The sequence below is a fragment of the Pantherophis guttatus genome, chromosome 6 (assembly GCF_059756535.1).
Source record: "Pantherophis guttatus breed Tessera chromosome 6, ASM5975653v1, whole genome shotgun sequence".
Taxonomy (NCBI): Eukaryota; Metazoa; Chordata; class Lepidosauria; order Squamata; family Colubridae; genus Pantherophis; species Pantherophis guttatus.
Genome location: NC_142068.1, coordinates 15,067,305 through 15,087,500, shown reverse-complemented (window position 1 = coordinate 15,087,500; position 20,196 = coordinate 15,067,305). Strand labels below are relative to the sequence as shown.

At 39.9% G+C, this 20,196-nt stretch overlaps 1 protein-coding gene across 5 annotated transcripts in view; it reads left to right on the top strand.

Moving 5' to 3' along the window:
• NAALADL2 (N-acetylated alpha-linked acidic dipeptidase like 2) overlaps positions 1 to 20,196 on the top strand; it is a 934,597-nt gene that overhangs the window by 742,703 nt on the left and 171,698 nt on the right. For all 5 annotated transcript variants that reach the window (XM_087872505.1, XM_087872507.1, XM_087872506.1 and 2 more), the window contains one exon: positions 3,820 to 3,966. In XM_087872505.1, coding sequence (XP_087728631.1) covers positions 3,820 to 3,966 — 147 coding nt within the window. The remainder of the gene's footprint in view (positions 1 to 3,819; positions 3,967 to 20,196) is intronic.

The following is a 20,196-nucleotide window of genomic DNA, read 5'->3' as shown; positions in this document are numbered from 1 at the left end:
CTTTCAACAGTTCCAAAAAGGCACCATACCCATTTGCACCACTCAGGTGACACTGACCACACAGATAAATCTCCAGGTGGACTCAACAACTCACTAAAAGAATGCAAATGACCAGCTGTCTGCAAGGAGTATAAATCCTTCCATTCCCCGCCATCCAGTCAGAGCTGAAGAAGCTTCTTGGATGAGAAGTGAAATGTCTTCAAAGAAAAAACAAGAAAGTCCAGTTGTTTCTTGAAAAAACACCTTTGGGACTGCAGGTTTATTGTAGTAAAATAAACTTTGCAAAATAATCATTGAATGAACTTTACAAAATACCACTATTGAAATTTGCCTACAAATGATCATAACTGATCTCTCAGTGATTAATCAACTAGGGTTTGGTTGATTAATCCATCAACCCAAACAACCTGTGATGATTGGCAATTAGAATTGCTAATCAAAAGTTGGAATTGATGGGGTTGGAAGGGTCTTGCAGAATTGAAAAATAAATCCTGCGGGTTTTTTTAAAAAAAAAAATCTGTGTGATGACATCACACACTTGCATCAAAGGGATGGAGCTTGAGGTGTGATGTTCTGCTAGTGCTTTTGATTTTGCAATGAAACAGAATTGTGCAGATGTTGCTTTTTCAGAGTGAGGGGGAAAAGGAAGAGAGAGCAATTGGGATAGTGTAGATGGAATCCTCTTCTAATCCTCTAAAGCAGGGATGTAAAACTCAAGCTTCATGGGCCAGATCCAGCTCATGCATGCAGCCCTCCTGAGCTCCGCTGGCAGAGGTTGCAGGAGGATGTCGCATCCGAAAACGGAGCTCGGGAGCCCATTTTTGTTGCAGAGTGCTTGGGCCACCACAGGCACCCCAATTACGAGTGACATCGAGCTGGCCAAGCTCACCTCAGCCCCCTGAGGTCAAACCAGTGGTGGGTTTCAAATTTTTTACTACCAGTTCTGTGGGTGTGGCTTGGTGGCTGTGGCATGGCTTGGTGGGCATGGCAGGGGAAGGATACTGTAAAATCTCCATTCTCACCTCACTCCAAGGGAAGGATTTATTTATTTATTTATTTTATTTATTAAATTTATATCCCGCCCTTCTCCCCGAAGGGACTCAGGGCGGTGAACAGCCGAGAATTAAAATAACATACAATATAAAAGTTAAAGTAATTAAAAATAAATTAAATTAAACAACCGCCCCAATTTAAAACCCCTATAAAACAGGATACTGTAAAATCCCCATTTCCTCCCAATCAGCTGGGACTTGGGAGGCAGAGAATAGCTGGGGGTGGGACCAGTCAGAATTTTTACTACCGGTTCCCTGAACTACTCAAAATTTCCGCTACTGGTTCTCCAAAACTGGTCAGAACCTGCTGAAACCCACCTCTGGGTCAAACACTACCCTGATGCAGCCCTCAATGAAATCGAGTTTGACACCCCTGCTCCAAGGGAAACTCAGTCTTAGATCTAAGAAAACCTCCATCTATGACAACTCCTCATTTAGAAATAGGTATATTTTTGCCAACAAGACATAGATTGACAGCCTAGATATGCCACAACAGTATAATCACCTGTTTTACACCGTGTTATAAATAATCATTGACTTAATTATTTCTTAAACGTTAACACTCTATATCATTTCCATGCTCCCGCTATTCATAGAACCTCAAATATATGCAAAGAAATTGAGGAGAGGAAACAAAAGCAAAATTAATTCAGGAAAGTTTTGGCAATATCAGCCAAACCCATAAATCCTTGGATTAATGGAATTATGCTTTCATTTTGAAGGAAGAAAGAAAAGTAACAAGAGCACCTCCCTGAGCCAGTGGGTGCATGATAAACCCATTAAATTTTGCCACCCATAATTAGTAGTATAGCCATTGTATCACAATGCATTCATCAAGCTTGTTTACTGAAGAATAGACTGAGAACCAGAGCCTTTAATTAAAGCTGACCAAATTGCTGTCAAGAAGAGACTTGCAAGCAGCAATTTCTAATTAAAATGAATTCCCCTAGTAGTAGTGTTCTCTCTGACTACATCCTTTAAAAGATGGGTTGTAGCTACCAGAAATGCCATACATATGCCTGATAAAATCTGGCAGTGTTACAGTAATTGGAAGATTGAGTAGCAAAAGCCAGAGAAAATGGCCTGCAAAACACAGAGGCAAATAATTTAGTGTTAGGAATTTATTTTCCTGCTGTTGAAATGGCATCCAAAAGGATGGACATCCTTAAGCCAAGAAGTTAAAAAGTTGATTCCTAAACAACTTTACGCAGCTCTATGTCATCCTTTGGGGCCCAATTGAGCCTTGCAATTATTTTTAATGAATATTTCTGGTCAGACAAAGACAGAACAGTGTGGCACCAATATACGGTATAAAAGCTTGATTTGGAGTGGCTTCTCTCTCATAGGCTAAACAGAACTGACCCATCATATCTTAGCTTACTTGATAAAAGCAATGAGCTGAGTTATAAAAACATAAATAAATAAATGATGAGCAGACTCACCCAAGCATCTGACCTGGTGCATTAAAAGCTGCTGGATTCTCTTGGGTCATGAAGAAGGGTTTAGGTAGGGATGAGCTGCTGGGGGTTTGCAGGGGTTCAGGAGAACCTCTAGCTAAGATTCTGTGCAGTTCGGAGAACCCCCAAATCCCACTCCTGGCTGGCCCTTCCCACCCCACCCCTCCCAGGAGTTCCCACGCAGCCCGTTTTGGATGCAGGTAAGTGCAGGTGTGTATGGAGGCTTGGGGAGGGTGAAAAACAGGTCTACCAGACGTTCAGGCTGCTCTTGCCCTCCCGGAGGCTCAAAAAAAGCCTCCGGAGCCCGGGGAGGGCAAAAACGCACCCTCCACTGTGGTGCAAGAGGCCGACTAGGCCACGTCCACCATGGCCACGCCCACCCAGCAACCAGCAGAGAACCCCTTGCTAAAATTTTTGAAGCCCACCTCTGGGTTTAGGGAACATTGGCCAAATCTTGGCAATTTTTCAGAAGGCAATAGCATTAGCGCTTAGACTTATAAATCACTCCACAGTCCTTTACAGCATTTTCTGAATGGTTTTCAATATCAGTATATTGTCCCCAGCAATCTAGGTGCTCATTTTACCGACCTTGGAAGGATGGAAGGCTGAGTCAACCTTGAGTCCCATCAGAATCTGACTCCTGGCTGTGGGCAGAGTTAGCCTGCAATATTGCCTTGTAACTACTGCACCATCAGGGCTCCTTAAGGTGCAAGTTTTCAATCATAAACCTAATGTGATGGAAAACCTAATAGTTTTTATTGGTGAGTGGGGTGGTTCCCACATGAATGAATGAGTGAGTGAATGAATGAGTGAATGAATGAATGAATGAATTTTAATATATCATTGTTGCATTTGAGATTATATTGTCTATCATTCATTTTCCTAAATCTCTGGAATTCTTGATGCTCTCTAAACTTGGTTGGTTTTCTTCATCATCAGTGCTAGCCATGGTGCAATGACACATATGCAAGAAAACCATCAGAGAGCATCAAGGGTCCCCAGGTCAACCTTGAGTAACAAATATCCTGTTTCTCCTCTATATTTCCTCCTCCTTAACAAACTGACACATTCATGAGCAGGACCACAGTGGCAACTTCAACCAACTGGTTCCATTTCTGTTAATGGTGTCCAACTTTATCTTTTCTTCCAGTTTTGCAGCTTAGGCACCACAATGAACATCCTGTGTTGGATGATCCTGGCTTGGGGGATGCTTTACATTCATTTTTCCTTAATTCTTTTTTCCCCTTTTCTCTTTTTTGCACCTGCACTTTCTGATCCTAATCTTGTGCATTGCATTTTGTGTTTTCCAGATCTACAAGTCCACCTGTCTTGGGCCAGAGAAATGCATGGAATCCAACGCTAGTTCAATTCAAATGCAAGGGGATTCTGATTATTTCATCAACCACCTTGGGGTCCCGGCTTTGCAGTTTTCCTACCAGGATTCAACCACGTTAGAGGTAATTGTAAATGACGTCACTAGGTTAAGATTGGTAAATCGGAAAACAAAATCTGCTTTATATTGCAGATTCTTGCACATTAAGAAGGTAGCTGTCAAAAGCTGCTGACTTGTGAGAAAACAAGGGGAAACAAGAGGTTTTTGGCACTGTATTTGGTCTCATCGGTTCCTCTCCAAGTGCATGTCATGTTTCCATTGAAAAGGAAAACGTATGCTTGCTATCTCCTGCATAGCAAGGAAATTGCAGCAGGAGGATTAAGGCTGAAGTGTAATTGTGATTGTCACAATAACACGAGGTGTGCAAAGTGGATCTTTGCTGTTTTTCTTTGAAAGATGGCTAGTTGTCCTTAAAATTAAACGTAAGGGATAATGAATGTACAAATTGCATCCTGCCTGGAAAATAAATGGGGGTGGGGGGGAAAGTGATGGTAAAAGAGAAAAAGATGGATGCTACTGGCATTGAGAGTTTAGTTTAAATAGAAAGAAAAAAAGTGCAATATAGAAATATTTAAATATCTAAATCCTTTGGGTAGTATATTACAGCATGATAATGATGACAATGATAATGACATGTTAAAACAGCCTACTTCAATCTGCTACTCTCCTGAAGCCAACAATTTTCAAGGGTTTTTTCCCCCCGTTCTTCTGTTTCTAAGGGCAAACAGTTTCACGGTATCTGCATTTGCCTAGTCCAAACCTTTAAAAAAAACCCTTTTAATAATAAGCAACTCTGTGCGATTAAAATTAGGACATCCAGCCCAATCCCCTGCTCACGCAGAAGACCTATACTATTTCCCACAAATGGCTGTCCAATCTCTTCTTAAAAGCTTCCAGTTATAAGGTGCCCACAACTTCTGAAGGCAATTTGTTTCACTGATTGGGAGAAAGAGATTAAAGAGCAATGCTATAACTCTAATATACTGTAGGTATATTTCCACATGGATAGGTTTTCTCATCACATGCCGGGGGAAATCCAGCAGACCAGTTCTGGAGAACCGGTAGCGGAAATTTTGAACAGTTCGGAGAACCAGCAAATACCATCTCTGGCTGGCCCCAGAGTGGAGTGGGAATGGAGATTTTGCAGTATCCTTCCCCTGCCATACCCACCAAGCCACACCCACAGAACCGGTAGTAAAAAAAAATTGGATTTCACCACTGATCACATGTTTCGTCTTTGTGTTTCAGATTAGCTATAACTTCAGGTCACCTGCAAACTAAATCCGCCTAGGAAACATTGCAATAATCCAGTTGAATGATAAGAGGCATGAGTTGCCAAGGTTAAGTGACTTTTTATAAAGAGGAAATCACGTGGATCATAATCTGAATAATCTGTTGGGATTACCAGCAGTCCTTGGTCTCTCTCTTGCTTTTCAGCAAGTAGGAGAGGCGATCAAGTCTGTATTTCATCTATATTTATTTAATAAGGTGTGAAAGCTAATCAAGGATGCCTCAATGTCCCATCTCATTTAGCCACAACTGGAATTGAAATGAATCTAGGGTTAGAGGGTAAATCTAAATTGGGCTGAAATAAAAATAATTCAATTTGCCTTAAAAACAATATGGCTCCTGTTTGATGAAGACTATTTAGAAGTACGTCAGGCACAGATGACAAGCCGGTTGGTCAGTTCCTGTTGCAACCAATGGATCAATGCTTGCTTGGTTGATCAAAAATCAAAACACAAAATTAGATCCTGCATATGCAGGACATACATACATACATACATACATACATACATACATACATACATACATACATCATCTGCACCTCTCTAATTGTCTGGTTTGGTTCTGCAACCCAACAAGACAGACACAGACTTCAGAGGATAATTAGAACTGCAGAAAAAAATTACTACCAACCTGCCTTCCATTTTGACCTGCGAGTCAAAAAGAGGGCTGTGAAAATATTTACAGACCCTTCACATCCTGGACATAAACTGTTTCAACTCCTACCCTCAAAACGACACTATAGAGCACTGCACACCAAGACAACTAGACACAAGAACAGTTTTTCCCCGAACACCCTCACTATGCTAAACAAATAATTCCCTCAACACTGTCAAACTATTCACATTAGGCTGCATTATTATTACTATTAGTCTTCTCATCGTTCCTGTCACCCATCTCCTCCCACTTATGTCTGCATGACTATAACTTTGTCGCTTGTATCCTTATGGTTTAGATTGATATTGATTGTTTCCTAGTATGATTTGATTGCTTATTTGTACCCTATGACCTATCACTAAGTGTTGTACCTTATGATTCTTGACGAATGTATCTTGTCTTGTTATGTACACTGAGAGCCGATGCACCAAAGACAAATTCCTTGTGTGTCCAATCACACTTGGCCAATAAAGAATTCTATTCTATTCTATTCTATTCTATTCTATTCTATTCTATTCTATTCTATTCTATTCTATTCTATTCTATTCTATTCTATTCTATTCTATTCCATTCCATTCCATTCCATTCCATTCCATTTGTGTGTGTGTGTGTGTGTATTGTATCTATCCTTATGTATATGTATCTATATATCTATATATCTATATTTATCTATATCTATCTATCATCTACCTACCTACCTCTCTATCTCTACCTACCTACCTACCTACCTACCTACCTACCTACCTACCTGAATTTTAGGTAGTGTTGTTTACTAATGAGGTAGTGGTTAAAATGTTGGCCTAGAAATCCTACTGTCAATTATAGGCCTGCCTTAGGCATGAACACTGGCTGAGTGACTTCGGGCCAATCACCAGAAAACTGAGAGTTCTAGTCCCATCTTTGGCATAAAAGCTAGCCGGGTGACTTTTGGCCAATCATGGTCTCTCAAATCGGTTTACCTCAAAGCGTTATTAAAGAGAAAGTAGGAGGTGGGAGGAGTATTAGCATATGTACTGCCTTTAGTTGCTTAAAAATAAATAAAGGAGGGATAAAAATTAAATAAAGTATAGTTCAGTGTGAAATCTGAAAATATTTCCCATCCAATTAAATGAAACATTTATTTATTTGCTTATTTATTTATTCATTTGAGCAATTGATTGATTGATTGGTCGATTGATGTCTGTAGATTCCTATCTCAGCAAACCACTCTGAATGGCTCACAATTCAAAAACATATATTTACAATTAAAATCTCAAAAACATTTTAAAGCAGCAAAAACAATAAAAAAAAACCTGATTAAAACAAGTTTTTAAAAAACATTAAAACCTCTAACTTTTGCTTTAGTGTCAGTAAAGGTATCCAGTTTAAGGAAATTATGCTCCCAATACGAAAAACAAAATTTATTTTAATATCCAAGACTATATACAGGACTCAAAGCTCCCACACAAATAGCCATCCAGAGATGTTAACCATGAACTGGTCAGAACCTGCTGAAACCCACCTCTGATTGGTACTATATATGACTTCAGCATTATTCAATTTAAAGTACTTCCTTATATGGATAAACATCAACATTGGGAATATATCTTTGATAATGTGTTCTAAGTCCCATTGTTGTCCTTAAGGAAAATTGGGTTTTTCGGGGGGGGGGGAGAGAGAGAGGGGAGGTGCTTTCATTATCTGCCGAAATGAAGCAGGATGTTGGAATCCATTCTGTGTTGGCATCTGCACTACTAATTTGCTAATAATTAAATTTCACAAAGGCAGAAGCAGTCTTTTTGGATTTGCCAAAAATGACAGTGATTCTTTCTTTTATTTCTCCCCTCCCTACATTATTTAATAAGAATTGGTTCTGCTGATTGAAATGTCCCGTCGTTGGTGTATTTTATTTTTTAGCAAGAAGACTTTTCAATTTGTGAAACACTGTTGCACCTATTAGGAAAATCATTCTGCTTTAGATTAAATACGAGGCAAAGGTTGTCATAAAAGAAATGGAAAAGCAGATGTTCCATGATTAAGTGTGCAATGTTTATGACAGGCTTGTGGTCCAAGGCTCATTTCTTCTGTCACTTAACAGCTGCTCTACACAGCTTCTGTTTCAGAATTGGTACTATGTAGGGCATAGGTGAGAATCGGAAGGCTCCAACTGCATCAGAGGAGAAGTTTTTTTCCTGTAGCATCTATCCTGATTGAGAAGCTTGACATGACAGATGCAAGCAGCGCTTTTATGACATAAAATAGTACATTAAAGCATTCTAAACGCAATATATCATTTCTTTGGGGAAATCATTCATTCATCATGAAAAGAAGGACTAGGGGTGACATGATAGCAGTGTTCCAATATCTCAGGGGCTGCCACAAAGAAGAGGGAGTCAAGCTATTCTCCAAAGCACCTGAGAGTAGAACAAGAAGCAACTTAGAACTAAGCAGAAATTTTCTAATAGTGAGAACAATGGAACAGCTTGCCTTCAGAAGTTGTAGGTAGGGTCTCCTGCTTGAGTTTGGGGTTGGACTAGAAGACCTCCAAGGTCCCTTCTAGCTCTGTTCTGATTGATTGATTGATTGATTGATTGATTGATTGGATACCTGTAGTGGTTCTGTTGAACTTGAAGAAAGTAACAGAGGAGCCATCCAGAACAGAAAACAGCATCCCCCTTCCCTGTCAGGAAATTTCTAAGGAGAAATTTCCTGACAGTGAGAACAATTTATCAGTGGAACAACATGCCTCCAGAAGTTGTGGGTGCTCCAACATTGGAAGTTTTTTAAGAAGATATTGGATAACCATTTGTCTGAAGTGGTGTAGGGTTTCCTACCTAAGCAGGGGTTTGGACTAGAGGACCTCCAAGGTCCCTTCCAACTCTGTTATTCTGTTATCATCCACCCACCCACCCATCCTTCCATCTATCCATCCATCCATCCATTTGTTCATTCATTTATTCAGAGCCATCCAGTTGGTTAGAAGATGGACAGCTTTGTAAATGATTTTTTTTAAATATATAATCTATTTATCATCTGTCTGTCTGTCTGTCTGTCTATTGTCTATATATCATCTCTCTCTATCTCTATTTGTCTGTCTGTCTATCTATAACTATTATCACCTCCAGAGTGCTGGAGCCATTCACACATGACAGCAAAAATGTCCTCACAGAAGGGCTTCATACCAGCACTTAATGTCTCTGTTGGCAGCTAACTTTAGCAAGAAGTTTCTTTATCTGGAGTGCACAAGGATTACAAAAGATGGTTGAATTCAATTGTCATAATTCCCAGCTAGCATTGTCTTTGGATTAAATAGATTTGAAGAGCTCTGGATTAATGAAAGCTATGTTGGAATGCCATTTTGGAAAAGTACATGGTTCCTAATTTAACTCATTCTTCAGCTGTTCTGGATGGTTCAGATGAGTCTACTTCTTGGGACCATAAATGGTTTCACTTAGGATTTGAATAAACAGGCAGGTATTTTCAACCTGGGGTAAGATGAAAATGGATAAATATAACCCAGTCCATCAGTGACTAGATTCATGCTGGCAGGTGCAATATGTAGATCAATGCAGTATATCTAAAGAGCAGGATGGAAATACCATAGCTTGTGATCAATTTAATGATAATAAGAAACTCAGCCCTGGGAGAATATTACATCTGTCCCATAAAAGCCTAATAAATAAATATATGGTGGTATCTCAATGCCAAGAAAGATCTTTTTAGTATCTGTTGTTTAAGAATATGGCTTCAGTTTATCTTACTATAAGACCTGTCCTGGATATCTTATGTCTGCAATTGTATCTGTAGCTGTTCAGAATAATAAACTAATATGGTCATGCTAATAGCACTTTTCCCCAAGTAGTTAATTAGTATGGAATGAATGGAGGAAAAAGCCAATTGTTTTCTATTGTTCAAGTAAGGTTTTTAGAAGATTTCATCTAAAAAAAGAATGTTACTGATGTAATTGTTTTTGAAGAGCTAGTATTGATATTTTGGGGAAAGGCTGATACTTTAAAGAATTTGTCTGGATTTATAAGCATAAAAATAAGTTAAAAGTGGCAAAGGGAGTGATTGTATTCATTTATCAAATTAGTAAATGTTCAAAATTCCCAATTTTCTACCACATATTCTGTTTAATTATGCGGTGCAAGTCTTTGGAATCATTTCTAAGTATTGGAGCATGTGAACACTTCAAACACAACACCTGTTTGCCATTCTTTAAATAGCCATTCTTTAAATAGCCATATCGGCCATTGGATCGCTTCATTTAGGGTAAGATAGCAGCTGTGGAAGGTAGCCATAGATTCCCCAAAGACACAACTGCTTTAAAGACTTGCAGACAAGTGCTGAAACGCTGACAACCCTGTTCGAGACCTGAGCACTGTGCAACGGGGTGAGTTCCCATTACTTGCCCCAGTTCCTGCCCATCTAACTGTTCAAAAGCATGCAAATGTGAGTAGATAAATAGGTACCACTTAGGTTGGGAAGATAATATAGTCATACTGACCACAGAACCACAGAAACGTCTTCAGACAATTCTAGCTCCCTCAGCTAGGAAACAGATATGAGCACTGCCCTCTAGAGTTGGACATGACTGGATAGTGGAAATCTTTACTTTTAACTTTATCTTTCCTTTCCCCTTTCTAGGATCATGCTCCTGTAGGCATACTGGTGAGATTATTCTTTTACCTACAGATGATCAAGATTTTATACCTCCAGACCAGAGGTGAAATGTTACCGGTTCGGGCCGGTTCATCCGAACCGGTAGTAAAAATAAGGTTCCGACGATCACACGTTGCTTAGCTGATCATCAGAACTTTTTTTTTTTTTTACTTTTTAAGCATTTTTTTACTACCAGTTTGGATAAATATGTAGTAAAAAAATGCTTGAAAAAAGTAAAAAAAAAAACTGTGATCGTCCGAGCCTTTTTAAAAACTTTTTTAAAGCATTTTTTTTACTACCTATTCGCCTGAACCGGTAGTAAAAAAATGCTTTAAAAAGGTTTTTAAAAGATTCCCAAGATCACAGCTGTGCTGCGCGATCGTCGGAATCTCTTTTTTAAAAAACTTTTTTAAAGCATTTTTTACTACCTATTCGCCCAAACCAGTAGTAAAAAATGCTTTTAAAAAGTTTTTTAAAAGGTTCCCAGGATCGCGTGCCACAGTTGATTTCCCCCCTCACTTATCTTCCCAAGACTCCTTTTGGCGTGTAATGCGCATGTGTGCAAAGCAGACATTTGGTGCAAACTGCACATGCATGTCCACAGCGCACACTTGGCACACAGCGTGCCTGCGTGGCCAGCGAACACGTAACAAACCGGTTCAGATTTCACCATTGCTCCAGACTCATTTGTTTTCTGATCAAATAGAGCTACTGACACAAAATACTCAACTGCAATGGCTATTTATTATTTTTAAAAATTATATTATTATTTTTTTAAAAAAGGAATGGAGATTTTTCTTTCTCTTTTTCCTTTCCCTATAATGGCGAATGACTTTTCAATGACTATAGTCTTATGAGTAGGAGCTCTATTAGAAAGCACTATTCATATGCCTTTGGAGATTCTCAGTCATCCAGGTAATGGTTCTCCCAAAGGTGCTTTTTAAAAAGCCAGGGAGAAGAGGAAATATACTGTAAGAATGGTTTTCTCCTAAAGGTGCTTTTTCAAAGGGTGCCTTTTCCTTGAAGGCATTTTGCTTTTCATCCAAGAAGTTTCTGTTGTGGTCTGCCAGCAGCCTGCGGAGCTGGCAGTGGAGTCGGACAGTGAGGAGGCTGGGGAGGAACATGGGCCGGTACTGGAGACTCGGGAAGGTCCGGATGAGGGCTCTGCGTCAAAAGCAGAGATGGGCCAGAGCCATCTGGGAGTGATACATGGACTCTGGAGCCTCCAGAGTTGGATAGCAGAGAGGCAGAGGAACAGGAGGACCCTGTTCCTAGTGCGCGCATGCGCAGAGCTGCCAGAAGGCACGAACAGTTAAAACAAAAGGGACGACTTGGGAGTAAGGCTTGGAGATGATTGGCCCTCCCATAAGGAGGAGCAAAAGCACGTGGGCCCTTTGCAGGAAAGCAACCTTGTTAATTCTGTTCCCAGTCGGCATCTCTGTTTGATTCTGGAATCTTTGTGGCTTTGCCAAGTAGGTCTTTGGCAGTGTCAAGGGAGATAAAGGTTGGTGATTATCCCGAAGGACTTATCCCGAAGGATTTTTTGCAACTAATTGGGATTCAGCTGTGAATGAAATGCAATTCACAGCTGTCACAATAAAAGAGGTTTTTGGGACTATTCGTGTATTTTAATGACTCAGGAAGCCTAGGTCACAACAGTTCCTTCAGTTCTGATTGAATGGTGGAGGATGGAAAATTTACATTTCTTGCAATCATCTGGTCCTTAGCACTCTTTCTGAGAGTAGAGTTATTCAGGTAACGCTCAGGGTACAGATAAACCTCCAAGTGGCCTCAACAACTTTCAGAAGGCTTGCTAACAACTAGATGACTGCAAGGAATATAAATCCTTCCATCATGCATTATTCAGTCAGAACTGAAGAAGTTTCTTGAATAAAAAGCAAAATATCTTCAAGGAAAAACAAAGTCTAGTTGCCTTTTGAAAAAGCAGCTTTGGGGAAAAAATATTCTTATGTTTTCTTTTATTCCTGGTTTGTTGAGAATAGAATAGGAAAAAAAAACAGATTTCTTGGAAAAATTGTAAAATTTTAATTGCCTCACGCTGGAATTCAAGATGTACTTCTCTTTTGAAGTAGAGTTCTGTCCTTCCTGAGGTTAATGAAGACTAGTGCACTGATGAATAGCTGAAACGGGAGAGCTCCTTAGAATTTTATTATCTTGAGAAAGAGGAGAAAACCTAGCAGTTCGAAAGCACGTAAAAAAATGCAAGTAGAAAAATAGGGACCACCTTTGGTGGGAAGGTAACAGCATTCCGTGCACCTTTGGCATCTAGTCATGCTGGCCACATGACCAAGGAGTCATCTTCAGACAGCACTGGCTTTTCGGCTTTGAAACGGAGATGAGCACTGCCCCCTAGAGTCGGGAACAACTAGCACATATGTGCGAGAGGAACCTTTACCATTACTAAGAGTACTTATTTCATTTCATTTCACTTCATTTTATTTCATTTATTTAGTCAACAATAATGGCCTACAGAATTTTAGCAATGATGAGTGTTGTGTCATTTTGTTTGCATAACCATAGGCACATACCATCTAAATATCAGAAATGAAGGGACTGATGACAAAGGCTTACAAAGCCTCTAAAATAAACCCACATCCACTCAAGTACTATTTGGCATTTAGATATTGACACAGCAGCATAAGATTCAGATTTAAGAAGGTTTAATCAGTTAAAAATGTGGCCCTTAATAAAATATGTCATTTATAGAGGATTTAGAAACTTTTCGAATATATGTTGCTTTCTTTCTCATACAGTATCTGATTTCCTGGAATTACAGTGGCCTTTTAGGCAGAGTAAGTATTTGGAAAGATTAAGAAAATATTATTGGTTGCTTAGTTCAAAAGGGGAAAAAAATCAAAATATCTGTGGCAGAACAAACATAAAACCATGACTTGACTGAAATTCTGTCAGACGTTAACGGAATATGGAGTTTTATCAAAAAACATCTCTCACAGAGAGATACATATTGCAATATATTAAATGGCAAATAAAGCTGTCCTCCCAAATTACTGCAGAATATAGATAGTATCTTTTATATATATATAAGTTATAGAGTATTGTATTTATTTATCTACTCTGGAATGAATTGCTACAAAGATTACATTGGCTTCTCTTTCTTTCATTTCACAAAACCCAAAATCTCATAAAATTCCAAAATCAAACCTACAGATAAATACACACACTTTTTTTTAAGTGCAAAGAAATTGGAGAGATTGGAGACATAGGAGTTTAAGGCAATTGTTTGACCATTGTCACTGATTATTGTTTGATTATATGCCATCAAGTGGTTGCTGAATCTTAGCAATCACAAAGCAGGGGTTGGCTGCTAGGAGTTCGCAGGGGTTCAGGAGAACCTCTAGCTAAGATTCTGTGCAGTTCGGAGAACCCCTAAATCCCACTCCTGACTGGCCTTGCCCACACCACCCCTCCCCTCCCAGGAGTCCGCATGTGGCCTGTCTTGGATGCAGGTAAGTGCAGGGCATGTGCAGAGGCTCAGGGAGGGTTAAAAACGGGCCTACCAGAAGTTTGGGAACCGTTTCCAGCCTCCAGATGGCCTCCAGAGCCCGGGGAGGCTGTTTTCGCCCTCCCGGAGGCTCGAGGAAAGCCTCCAGAGCCCGGGGAAGGCAAAAATCCTCCAACACCATGGTGCAGGAGGCCATGCCCACTATGACTATGCCCACCCAGCAACCGGGCAGAGAACCCCTTACTAAAATTTTTGAAGCCCACTCCTGCACAAAGCTACACTTTCTCCTAGATGACCTCACCTTTTGAATGCCCCAATAGTGCACCCACTGCCATTTTTTAAAAATCTTTTTCAGGGAAAGATGATCCCAATTGGATTGTAATTGTGTCTTTCCTACTTCAAAAATAATGGTTGGTTTATATAAACTATATAAAAAAGAACTGCATATCTGTTACTATAGTCGTTGTTATAATCTTCCATAAACTAAAGAAGGATCTGGCTTGCAAAATAGCTGATAGTTTTTTCTCAAAGATGATTTATTCATTATTCACCATATTTGTTCTGTCCATTTATAACAGGGTTTAGTTCATAAGGAGACATATTTTGTTCTGCCTTAGTAGGAGAGGTAGATCAAGATTACAGCTGCTATTAGTTTGCTTTTAGAAAATCCTATGCTTTGCAACCTCTAAAAATGAAGATGGATTTCCCCTGTGGTATTTTTATTATTTATTAATGTATTTAAGATGAAGATGAAAAATTTTATAGTAGCTGCCCAAATTCTAACGATGTAAGGTTTTCAAGACATTTATTTTTACCATCCAAAACAATAAAAGTTGTTTTCTGTATCTTCTGTCAAATATAAGTGCTGTTCCCTCAAAAAAAAAAAAAAAAAAAAAGATGTAAAATTTTGCTACCATTATATTCCAGGGCTACTGGCAAATTCTATAATGTCACAAGATCATAAGTTTTGAAAATCAGAGATCAACATTTTAAGAATCCTATTCAAAGGAAGAAATCTTAGATTAAAATGCTTGGAAGAATTTTGATTATTGGAGATTACATCCTTTTCAGAGGAAATCCAGAATTATTTTTATTTGTTATGAAATATTTGGCTCCTTTTTAAAGTAACTTTCCAACTTCCTGTGCATTCTCTGCCCTTATAGCGATCTACATCACAAGGCGAGAAGGAAATAAAATTGTCCCATTATATATATAGGGTAACCTACAAAAGTCTATTGCATATACCAAGTGACATGCTTATCAAATACCTCTATTTGCAGCTCGAATTGACATCCAATTATACCATTGCATCCAAGATATATAACAGTCTGTGTCCCCTCGTCCTTTCAGTATCATAGTAAGCCGATCTTATTCCGCACAATTCATTATTCCAATCTTGCAGCTGTTGTTATATGTAGCAGCAGGTACCATGTCGTTCTATTAACATTTTCGGGTCTTATCCCTAATAAAAAATACCTCAGGATGCAATTGTATACGCTGCCCCAACATCTCATTAAGCCACTTCTGAATATTCTTCCAAAATTTCATTGCCTCTCGACAGGTCCACCATTGGTGGAAATATGTGCCTTCTTTAATGCTACATTTCCAACAGACTGAGGGTGTTCCAGGGAACATTTTGGCGAGTCTGGCCGGAGGTAAATGCCATTGATACGCCATTTTATATATATTTTCTTTATATCCTATTGACCGGGTTAGTTTAATATTCTTAGTCCAGATTTCGTTCCACCTCTCAGGCTCTATTGAATAACCAAATTCTTCTCCCAGGCATGAACCGAAGTCTTTGCACCTTCCTCACCTACCTCCATAGCCATAAAGAATTTATAGCACCTAGATAACACCTTTTCATCCACCCCCAATAGTATCCTATCTAGAATCTGCACCTCTCGGCTAATCCCAAGTCTCTGTCTATCTCTCATATATTTATTGCTAATTTGCCTGTACGTCCACCAGTCTAGGTTCACTCCTTGTTCCTGAAGTAACAATTTTGTTTTTAACTTCCCATTTGTATCTAAAACTATGTAAGTTTTATTGCCGCCTAAGGATCTAACAACCTAAGGGATCCTGGGTGCCCTCCAAGCTTGCTTGTTTTCTTGTAGTTTCATTACCCCAAATAGGTAACATCATCAGTGCTAAATGTCTTTGGAGATTCTCAGTCATCCAGGTCATGGTTGTCCCAAAGGTACTTTTTCAAGAGGCAACTGGACTTCCTGGTTTTTCTTTGAAGATGTTTCGCTTCCCATCCAAGAAGTTTCTTCAACCTTTGGGATCATCAGCACTAATCAAGGTTCTAACAGTGATCAACAAACAGTTTATCAAAAAAAAAAAAAAGCAAACATGGCTTTTTAAATATAAAATGTGCTGTGTATGTTTTATTTATATTATTTAAATTCTTCAGTCATATCCAATTGTGAAAATGTTTTCTTTGTGACAAAACAATGAATTAACACATGCCGTAGCTAGGTACTGGGTTAATCCATTTTGAGTGTTTATGAAATACACTGCACCACAAATTAAACAAATAGAGAAAACCTAATAAAGTTTAATACTATCCATGGGTAGCTTATTTTGTGAAAGTAGCTTTTACGTCCACAGCTGACCTAGTTAAGGCATTATGTGAACATAGCCCATGCATTAGAAGGAGTTGGGAATATTAACTAGGAGAGATAAAGTTGGGATAGTAGGAGAAGTAGAGTTGGATGTACCTACTGAAGAATTATCTAGAAATATTATTTACCTAGGTTGCAAATCACCCAACAGTTAAATACATGAGCAAAAATATCTGACTCTTGGGGACAGTGCTTATCTCCATTTCTTAGCCGAGGGAGCCAGCATCATCGAAAGACATTTCTGTGGTCATCTGGCCAGCATGACTAAACAGCAAGGCTCATGGAATGCTGTTACCTTCCCACCAAAGTAATACTATTTATCTACTTGCATTTGCATGCTTTTGAAATGCTAGGTGTGTAGGAGCTGGAGCAAGTAATGGGAACTCAACCTGTTGCATGGCTTGGGTCTTGAACCCAGGCTGTCAACTTTCTAGTTGACAAGCTCAACATCTTTAACCACTGAGCCATCTGGGGCATGATGGCTCAGTGGTTAAAGATGCTGAGCTTGTCAACTGGAAAACTGACAGCCTGGGTTTAGGCTGTCAACTGGAAAACTGATAGTCTGGGCAAGCTGACAGCCTGCCCCATTAATTTAATTTATGGGGCTGCGGTGGCTCATGTGGTAAGATGCTGAGCCTGTGCTCCGCTGTAGTCGGCAGCTCGGCAGTTCGATTCCCGTGAGCGAATAAACCGCGTAGGGACAGGAAAGGAGCCTCCCCCAATTGCCTACTGGCATTCAGGCATCCCATGGGTAAAATAATATCAGCCGAAAAAATTCCTTTCACAGAGGCAGCCAGCCGCTTTGGTGATCCCTGGCTAACATATGCCATATGCTAAATAAATAAATAAATTTAATAGTCACCGCAAAAATGTCCATGGGCTGTGTGTCTGTCTCTCTCTGTCTTTGTCTGCCTGTCTGTCTCTGTCTCTGTCTCTGTCTCTGTCTCTGTCTCTGTCCCTCTCCCTCTCCCTCTCCCTCCCTCCCTCCCTCCCTCCCTCCCTCTCTCTCTCTCTTGGTATATGTCTTGGCTAAAGCCTCTTTGTGAAGTCTTGCAAGAACTCTGTATACTTTCAAGGACTCTTAGAGAAAACTCCTAGTCCTACATGCTTTTGATTAGACATGGGTGATTTTTTTCAGAGCAAAACTCTCCTGATTCTAACATTTCCAACTCCCCTTCCAGAAGTGGCCTGAGATACATTTTATCATGCAACTTGTGTTGAGCAAATCGAATTTTAAATTGAAGCGTGATTATTTATGTCCTACCTCGTGGTGTTTCGTTGCTCTCTAGATTTAAATTGTTATTTTTTCATTAATTAAAATTATATTGATACATGGAGATTGTTTTTATGTTAATTTTAGTGGTGAGAAAAGCTGACCTGAGGACTCCTTTTAAAAACACTGCATGCATTTTTCCTTTCATAGGTTTAAACAGGTGAATTAAACATCTGGCAGATTCAGTCAAATGATAGATTAAATCAGTGATGGCTAACCTTTTCCGGACCGAGTGACCAAAGCACACGCGAACCCCCAAAATGCAATGCATGTGCATGCCCCCCACCCCACCTGTGCATGCATGGGCAGGACCCCTGCACATGCCCCACCCACCCCGCACCTTCCCACCCCCGCATATGCACGTGTGGCTCCACCACATGTGCCCCGCCCCCTGCGCATGTGCGGCAGAGACCCGAAGGCCAGCTGGCCGGTGGGAAGTGTGCGCACATGTGCAGCAGAGCTGAACTGGGGCAACGACTCACAAGACCACAGACACGGCGCTGTATGCCACCTCTGGCACATGTGCCATAGGTTCACCATCATGGGGTTAAATTTTAGTTAAGCTTTTTTTTTTTACTTAACATGCTGCAAACATCCAGCTACCTTGATGCTTCACTGTAGTGTGCAAATCCACAGAATTCAAAAAAACATGCATGAATATTGTTAAGGATATTGTTGTTGTGTTACCAACCAGCAGAGTAGATTGCACAGAGAAATGTTGCTGAGAGCAATGAATAAGAGATATGCAAACTGGTTTATCAAAAGCTTACTTTATAGTAGAAAAACAGTCTCATAGTCTTTAAACAAATTCCAAGTCTTTGCCAGTAAATCAGTCCAGTAGTTACAGAATCTTCTTACCCAACAAACAGTAGTTGGTTAGAATAACAAACTCACTCTGGTTCACAAACCACAATGGTTGCAGATCCATCAAACGATGATTAGCAGATAACAACTCCTCTCAATGGTAGCTTATCATATCAGCTTCATCATCTCATCATCTTCATACACAATGGCAGCATAGCATAGCAGCAACTGAACATGTTACAGTACCTTGCTTAAATACTCTCATAACCAGTCATTATCTAATTACAGCATGACTCAGCATTAAAGTCACATAATACATTTACAGATTAAAGTTACAGTACACTTAAATTGCCTGGACAACATAGTTAGGCTCAAACCATATCCTAACAAATATAGCTTTAGTGATGCATAGATGCTAGCATGCAAAGGATTCCACATCAGAAGTATGCTGTCAGCAGTTCCAGTCAGTTGTGCATATTAAATGCCAAATGAGGCCTTGCCTTGTCTCATCTGTAACTTGCTTTTATTGGAAAAATGGGAATCTTGGGCAAATACCTTGCTTGTACATAAGAAAATGAAACTGAAACTGTGTTAGACGAAGAAGGAAGGAGGTGCCATAGCTAGTTTCAGCTAGAGAAACCCAGTTTTTCCAATAGGAAAGAATATTTGTAGCTCAAGGTTGAACTGTGGGGTCCTTGGTGCTCTCTGAGCTTGGTTGCTTTCCTGCAGACATTTCATTACCCAACCCTTAGCACTGATGATGTTACATAGTTGGGTAATGAAACATCTGCAGGAAAACAACTAAACTCAGAGAGCATCAAGGACCCCACAAACCCCTTTTTGTTAGAAAACCTATTTTGTCTATTCTTATTCTTGGTTGTTCTCCTTTTGGGACCTCACTCTACCATGTACATTCCTGGAGGGATCAGATGGTTGTTTTTATCAATGAAAAATATATTCCTGTCCCCTATTGCAGGGGCGAAATCTACTTACCTTCCCTACTGGTTCGGAAGTGTGCACGCCATTATCAGGTCTGATTTTTGATCCTCTACACACGTGCAAAGCCTTCTGCACATGCGCAGAGGGTCAAAAATGGGTTACTTCCTGGTTAAAACCAGGAAGGAACGACGTCCAGGCGAGTGGGCAGAGCCTCGCCCTGCCGCTGCTACCGGTTCACTGAACCACACGCCACTGCCACTACCAGTTTGTGCGAGCCAGACAGAACCGGCAGGATTTCACCACTGCCCTATTGGTAGATTCAACGTTGACTTCCCTTTCCCTTTGTAGATAAATTAGCTAGAAAGTCTTGCAAATTCAGCTTCCATACTCATCAGTGAGAAACAGAATAGGCTACAATATTTTAGTAATGAACCCATCTTCTGGAAAGGCTATCCTCTACTAGAGATTTACATCCCTAGTAGAGGGTAGCCCTTCCAAAAGATAGGTTCATCATATCAAGCGCAGGAAATCAGGACTCTGGGCAGTTCAAACGAATATATAGGTTTATTGTATACTAAAGCA